At 46.5% G+C, this 8,206-nt stretch overlaps 1 protein-coding gene across 4 annotated transcripts in view; it reads left to right on the top strand.

Annotated features, from left to right (window-relative positions):
* The first annotated feature begins 393 nt into the window (after positions 1-393).
* The window catches only part of LOC121551503 (rho GTPase-activating protein 44-like), a 110,463-nt gene continuing 102,650 nt past the window's right edge, over positions 394-8,206 (top strand). For all 4 annotated transcript variants that reach the window (XR_006657812.1, XM_045211017.1, XM_045211018.1 and 1 more), the window contains exon 1: positions 394-667. Coding sequence is in view for 3 of the 4 variants with exons in the window: in XM_045211017.1 (XP_045066952.1) it covers positions 615-667 (53 nt within the window). In the remaining variant the exon portion in view is untranslated. The remainder of the gene's footprint in view (positions 668-8,206) is intronic.

Raw genomic sequence — 8,206 nt, forward strand, 5'->3', positions numbered from 1 at the left:
AGTTGCTTGTCATGCCTGGCAACAAGAATAGCACCTTTCAGTAGTCCAAGTTTGACACAAACAGCAGTAAGACACTTTGTATCAGGGCTTTACTGTTACATGTTGGCTATTGATTTTTGCCCCCCTTGATGTAGGCTACAAATTGGAAAAGTTGGCCCTATGACATTTATCATAACCTACCAACCCATGTCCTATCTACAATATAACTGTAAACATGTCATTTATTGATAATTCAATTGTAAACATTATCAATACCCTTGGTGATCCATAATAATTGATGCTGAGTGGGATGTGTTGGAACAGTTCACGATTTACTACACTTCCCACAGTGCCTTGGCTGCGCAGCGGCTACTTGTCATGATGCTGTCACTCTCTGCTGCCCATAGCGGCGAATTGCTTAAGCATCTCTGAACTGGGTGTATAGGGCGAATAGAGATGGGAAAATGCAGTGAAAATATGTAATTCAGCGCATTTTCAATGTTTTAACAATTGCGATGAGGGAAAGAAAGAGTGAGAGGGTGGATTTTCTCTTGTACTGCTGCGGAGTACGGGCGGTTATTTTGAGAGAAATGCGGAGTCTTTTCCCCCATAGGTGTTAACGCAGAAAATACAAGATGAAGAAGCAGTTCAATCGAATGCGACAGCTCGCCAACCAAACGGTGGGCAGGTAAGCGAAACGGGAAACCGGTTTACAGACTCCTTTTCCATACCTTGTTATGCAAGTGAGAGTGAGTGAGAGTTTGCAGGAAACGTAGCCTAGCCTGCAAATCTGCTTGAGCAGCGCTTGGTCCCATTCCAATGGGAAGGGATAAGGCAACGGGACCAAGCAGATAATATTCATAATCATATAGGGATTATTATCCTACATATTCACCGCAACGAATTGATATAGCCAATAGGGATAATGCATAGGATGCATTTATTTCATATTGCCGGTGGTCTCCCTTTGCGTAATGGCCATTTGGAATACCGCAGAGCGTGTAGTCGCATTGCCCCTATCCCAGCCCACTGGATATAATAATATTTATACCTCAGCTCAACAGCGTCACAATATAGGGGGTAATTATTGGGCAGAGGAGGAAGGAGGCATATAAATTGGGGCGAAACGCTGGCATTTCATATCAGTGGCTACATACTGCTGATGCAGACGGATGTCTCTGCGACGCGAGGGGAAAGGGAAAGGTGTAGTTATCTGAGCTGTGGTTCCTGTCAGAAATGAGAAACATTGCATGTGCACCATCACGATCGTCTCCTATGCACTGGGAAAGGTCGTTTATCACTGCATTAGGTACATTCAATCCTATGGATGTAGCCTGTGCCATATTCCTCCACAATCCACATAGCTTACCTAGCAACTACACCTTGCCCCACTCAAGTAGCAAAGGAGTTCAGGATCTTGTGTCACAGGAATGTGTTTATTATCACCTATGGAAAGCTTTTTAATTTGGGAATTATTCATATTGATATGCCTGAACAACAGATTCCCTTATTACTCCCATGCAGGGACACCTGTAATCAAATCAAATCAAATGTCAGGTACATAATGTTGTTTATTACCTGGCCTATCCACCTGTAATGTCAGGTACATAATGTTGTTTAAACACCTGTAATGTCAGGTACATAATGTTGTTTATCCACCTGTAATGTCAGGTACATAATGTTGTTTATCCACCTGTAATGTCAGGTACATAATGTTGTTTATCCACCTGTAATGTCAGGTACATAATGTTGTTTATCCACCTGTAATGCCAGGTACATAATGTTGTTTAAACACCTGTAATGTCAGGTACATAATGTTGTTTATTACATGGCCTATCCATCTCTCTCTCTCTCTCTCTCTCTCTCTCTCTCTCTCTCTCTCTCTCTCTCTCTCTCTCTCTCTCTCTCTCTCTCTCTCTCTCTCTCTCTCTCTTGCTCTCTCTCTCTCTCTTGCTCTCTCTCTCTCTCTCTCTCTCTCTCTCTCTCTCTCTCTCTCTCTCTCTCTCTCTGCTCTCTTTCTCTCTCTCTCTCTCTCTCTCTCTCTCTCTCTTCTCTCTCTCTCTCTCTCTCTCTCTCTCTCTCTCTCTCTCTCTCTCTCTCTCGCTCTCTCTCGCTCTCTCTCTCTCTCTCGCTCTCGCTCTCTCTCTCGCTCTCTCTCTCTCTCTCTCTCTCTCTCTCTCTCTCTCTCTCTCTCTCTCTCTCTCTCTCTCTCTCTCTCTCTCTCTCTCTCACCCTGTTTTCATCCCCTCCTCCTGTGGAGAGCAGAGCAGAGCAGCTTGTCTTGCAGAAGGCATCGCAACAGTCGGGCCAGAAGGTGCTCTTCGCTGCTCCTCCTCCTCCTCCTCCTCCTCCTCCTCCTCCTCCTCCTCCTCCTCCTCCCAGCTCCATGCTGGTCCTTACTGGGGGATTATAACACAGGGTAGTGGTCATCATATCACGTCCTATGCTGTTCAGCCACTGAGGGGTAGCCTACATTACCTTACAGACACTGTTGTTATCACCCTCTGCTTGGTGGCCAGCGTTAGTGCAGTATCTGAAAAGGTGTCAATTGAGGTGGATCTCTCTCTGTGTGTGTGTGTGTTTACTACTCTGGTATTCTCTTCACAGTGCGCTGCTGTTCAGAGGGAGGCTGGGCAGGGAGCGGTGGCAGCAGCCTGCTGTGTCTCTCTCTGTTCTGTCCGCTGCACCACAGTCATAATGAGCTACAACATGTTTCCTAAACAGCCCAGTGGTCTGGTCATTAATAATACTACAGGACAAGGGCTGAATGTCAAACCCAACACTTGGCCCCTAAGCCCTTTATCAAGTGGCCACTTGCTGTTATGTTCGATAGTGATCACTTGAGTCTGCCAGTGTTTTGGCCAAAATGAGCATTGAGACGATGTGCATTCGACGTCCCAACTGCCACTTATCAATATTCCAAAATTCTAAATCCATTCGCGAGCATTGTCTCCCGTGACCTGTCTTGTAGCATGACTCACTTGCTATGAAACACAGGTACTGGGGACCTGGGGCAGACACAGATGCATACTCCAATAGACAGTGAGAAAGTTGTAAAAACAAAATGACATCTAACGTTACTCCTGCACAAAATATGTGCAAGTATATCGGTCACAAGTGATTCCATCAGCTGGTTTTAGCTTGTTGTAGCCTGCCTGCTGCTAGCTAGCTTCACTGACAAACACAGGAATGTAATGTTAGCTAGCTAACTAGCTACTGTAGTAAAAAAATTTTATCACAATGAACGTGTTCTAATGATGCAGCAACTGCCTGTTCTACCCCGAGTCAGTACAGTATTGAGTCAGCTGCTGCTGCCCCAACGTTACAAAGTAGCGATTGGTGCTTTGGAAACATGCTGAAGTACGGACTGACTGCTGGGAACATGTCTACAACTTCATCAGCAAGCTGTCAAACTTGTCCCGTGTAGCTCAGTTGGTAGAGCATGGCGCTTGCAACGCTAGGGTTGTGGGTTTGTTAACTTTAAGTCACTCTGGATAAGAGCATCTGCTAAATGACTAAAATGTAAATATCCTAAATAAATAAGTGGCAAGCTACATGCTAACTAGCTAGCTTGCTTATGGAAGGAGCATTGCATTTAGTGTTGCACTAGCTGGTTGTTTAGCTTCTCTTTCGTTGCATATGAAGTGACAGGCTCAGTCTTAGCTAGCAAGTTAATAATGGACAGTTTTCGTGTACATGATCAAACTTCAGAAATACACTAAACTCCTTAGCTAGATGTAAAATTGCGCGACTAAGACCTCCTTTTAATTAAACTTCTAAATGAATGACAGATTTCTTGATATGTCTTGATTTATTCAGACTTTTTTTTAGGGCGATGTAGTAGGGACTGTTGTTGCTAGGTAACATGATAAGATTCATCAGAAGAAGTTGCTGCCAAGGGCGCCGAGTCGGCATAGGATGCCCAGTCAATAAAGAGGCTTCCGAAGGGTCGACAACTAGCCTTTGAGATTGACTCAATTGACTTGTGAACGCGTATATAGATTGATCGAGTGCTCGAAGTGTTCGGTTAGAGATTCAGCCAAGGTCTATAGGCCAGGGGACAGAGGGCAGACTCTGGTACTGTCTACAGGACAAGGTCTATAGGCCAGGGGACAGAGGGCAGACTCTGGTACTGTCTACAGGACAATGTCTATAGGCCAGGGGACAGAGGGCAGACTCTGGTACTGTCTACAGGACAAGGTCTATAGGCCAGGGGACAGAGGGCAGACTCTGACTGGCACTCCTGCCTGGGAGTTTAAGGTGTGGGATAGGGGTGGGACATACATGGGGGACAGGAGTGGGACATACAGGGGGTTACATACAGGGATGGACCAGGGAGGGACAGGGGTCAGACAGGGATGGAACAGGGAGGAACAGGGGTCAGACAGGGAAGGGACAGGGAGGGGACAGGGAAGGGACAGGGGTGGAATAGGGGTCAGACAGGGACGGAACAGGGAGGAACAGGGGTCAGACAGGGAAGGGACAGGGAGGGGACAGGAAGGGACAGGGGTGGAATAGGGGGTCAGACAGGGACGGAACAGGGAGGAACAGGGGTCAGACAGGGAAGGGACAGGGAGGGGACAGGGAAGGGACAGGGGTGGAATAGGGGTCAGACAGGGACGGAACAGGGAGGAACAGGGGTCAGACAGGGAAGGGACAGGGAGGGGACAGGGAAGGGACAGGGGTGGAATAGGGGTCAGACAGGGACGGAACAGGGAGGAACAGGGGTCAGACAGGGAAAGGACAAGGGGAAAAGGGACAGGGGAATGGGGCACAAAGGGACAGGAGGGGACAGGGAAGGGACAGGGGTGGAATAGGGGTCAGACAGGGACGGAACAGGGAGGAACAGGGGTCAGACAGGGAAGGGACAGGGAGGGGACAGGGAAGGGACAGCCAGCGGTGGGGGTATTGCCCTATCGAGTGTTGGATCATCACTCTGATCACTTGATCATCCTTGTTAGTGTCCTATTGAGTGGAGGTCTCTGGTAGTAGGGTCCTATTGAGTGGAGAGAGGGAGAGAGCAGAGGTCAAAGTGCTGTCACACTGTCACAGGCCTTCTAATCCTCTATTGACACTACACGTTTCTCGCACAATCGCCTAATGATTATTGAGTGGGATTAGAAGGAGACACACTCCTGAACTTCATTCAGACTAGGACCAGGTAGTATAATAATAATCATTTGGGGGTGCGTATATTTGTCCTGTTGGGCCTCCCGAGTGGCGCAGCATTCTAAGGCACTGCATCGCAGTGCTTGAGGCGTCACTACAGACCCAGGTTGGAGCCCAGGCTGTGTCGCAGCCGGCTGCAACCGGGAATCCCATGAGGCGGTGCACAATTGGCCCAGCGTCGTCCGGGTTAGGGGAGGGTTTGGCCAGCCGGGATGTCCTTATTCCAATCGCGCTCTAGCGACTCCTGTGGCGGGCCTGGCGAATGCACGCTGACACGGTTGCCAGTCGTACAGTGTTTCCTCCGACACATTGGTGCGGCTGGCTTTCGGGTTAAGCAAGCAGTGTGTAAAGAAGCAGTGCGGCTTGGCAGGGTCGCGTTTCGGAGGATGCATGGCTCTCGACCTTTGCCTCTCCCGAGTCCATACGGGAGTTGCAGCGATGGGACAAGACTGTAACTACCAATTGGATATTGCGGGTAAAAAGAAAAAAAAAAAGGATATATATAAATATTTGTCTGTAATGGAATTGTTTTTTTTTGCATATCCCAACTCCACCTGAGACACCTGCAGGGAGTGGAGTCACAGCCATGATCCCCATTGGAGACATTTGGGTTAAGTGCCTAGCTCAAGGGCACAGCAACAGATTTGTTCACCTTTTCGGCTCCGGTATTCAAACCAGCAACCTTTCAGTTACTGGCCCAACTCTCTAACCTCGAGGCTACCTGCCGCCCCAGTACTACGCATCTATTCACAACACACTTCATTCAGACTAGGGCCAGGTAGTACTGTCCATGGCTAGTGTTTATTAGTGTAAAATAGGTACCTTGTACATTCTGCTTTTGTTAGTTTACTGATGATCATATGATGTTTCCTATTGTAAGCTAGGCTAGGCTAGGCTAGGCTAGGCTAATCAAAGCATAAAATGACACTGACTTATTCTATTTTTGGTTATTTTTTCTTACCTATTTTTATTATGAAACTCTGACTGTAGCCATTACACTATAATCTGAGCCCACTGTCTGTGTGTGTGTCTGTGTGTGTCTGTGTGTGTGTGTGTGTCTGTGTGTGTGTCTGTGTGTGTGTGTGTGTGTGTGTGTGTCTGTGTGTGTGTGTGTGTGTGTGTGTCTGTGTGTGTGTGTGTGTGTCTGTGTGTGTGTGTGTGTGTGTGTGTGTGTGTGTCTGTGTGTGTGTGTCTGTGTGTGTGTGTGTGTCCGTCTGTTCCCCACTGTCTGCTGGGATGTCACCTCCTCTATATGTACAGGCCTTCTGTCTCTCAGTCATATTTAGGTGGAGGTGTTATTATGGAGAGGCTTGTGTGTTTTTCTTAGTGTGACTTTCTCTCTCTCTCTCTCTCTCTCTCTCTTTCTCTCTCTCTCCCCCCCCCTCTCTCTCTCTCTCTCTCTCTCTCTCTCTCTCTCCTCTCTCTCTGCTTCTCTTCACAGAACGGTAGACACTAGACATTGTGTGTTGTATGCCCCAGGGAATAGAGAATAGCATAACAGTGGTTTAATGGTTGTTTAACATCCAGAGAGGTTATTGGATGAACAGCTGCACAGCTGGATGCTGTGTTAAGAAGATATGTTTCAGAAGATATGTTTCTAGATGATTATAATGTACACCGCCTACAGCTTAAAATCTACTATTGCCTTTTAGTTTTCTCCCACATGGTGTGTCAACATCACTGTAGAATCCCCTCGTCCTCACTCAGTGTTACTGCAGCAGGCACTCTAAACTGCAATCATGAGCAGCGGCATCTGAGATGTTATTTAACCTTTTATTTTGACAGGGAGTCATGCTGAGACCAAGGTCTCTTTCTCAGATGAGCTCTGCATACACATAAATACACATCAATATACACTGTACACATCAATACTACACATCAATACTACACATAACTACACTAAAAGCAAAACACAACCATAGACACATGTTGTTGTCATGGAGGGGATCTGAACGTGGAGACTGGGGTTCAGGTCCCGCCCATGACAGTGGCACTATAGTGGCCTATGGTGTTTCCTCCCAGGCTGTATTCCTGCACTGTTGTTGACAGCGTTTTGGCCGAGCTGAATCAGCCTTCTTTAGGTTCTGACTTTTCTTTTTTTTATCGCCAGTCTTTTTTGGCCCTCCTCCTAACGGTGGAGACATTTAGAAATGCATGTGAGCTACTACACCTTCCACTGATATCCATCCAGTTAGCTGACTACAGACAGGTCAGTCCTTAGAGGAGATGGGTTTCTCTGTTTGTTTTAGCGCTTGACCTCTTCGACCCCTGATCTCTTGACCCCTGCACCTCCTACACTCTGCTGCCTCCAGGGAGTCATTAGAACTGCCCGTTGGTTAGTCATTTACATCCAATTAATTTCAGAGGCGGACTGTTTAGCCTGGAATCCACACTGAATATGACCGTTTCCCTGTTGTTTCACTTCACTGATTCAATGAAGGAATATTGAAACAGAGCGATATTCTGTTTGGATTCCAGGCTATAGAATGCTGCTATCTGGAACATAACGTGGTTTGGTCCTGATCTGATTCAGCCAGCAGCTTCCAGGTGTTAAGTACTGTAAGTTGTAGGCTAATGTAATTACACACATTTCATTTTCAGTAATCATTTCCAGTCATTCTATTTTCAGTAATCATTCTCAGTCATTGTTTTTTCAGTAGTAATTCTCAGTCATTGTATTTTCAGTAGTAATTCTCAGTCATTGTATTTTCAGTAGTAATCATTCTCCATCATTGTATTTTCAGTAGGAATTCTCATTCATTGTTTTTTCAGTAGGAATTCTCATTCATTGTATTTTCAGTAGGAATTCTCATTCATTGTTTTTTCAGGAGGAATTCTCATTCATTGTTTTTTCAGGAGTAAACATTCTCCATCATTGTGTTTTCAGTAGTAATTCTTAGTCATTCTATTTACAGTAGTAATCATTCTCAATCATTGTATTTTCAGTAGTAATTGCTCTCCTCCCCTCTCTCTCCCCCCTCCTTCCTCTCACTCTCCACTGCAGTGACAGCCTCCTACTGCTTAATGGAAGGAGAGGGGGAGGAAGGAGAGGAGGAGA

This window comes from Coregonus clupeaformis, chromosome 35 (assembly GCF_020615455.1).
Source record: "Coregonus clupeaformis isolate EN_2021a chromosome 35, ASM2061545v1, whole genome shotgun sequence".
Lineage (NCBI taxonomy): Eukaryota > Metazoa > Chordata > Actinopteri > Salmoniformes > Salmonidae > Coregonus > Coregonus clupeaformis.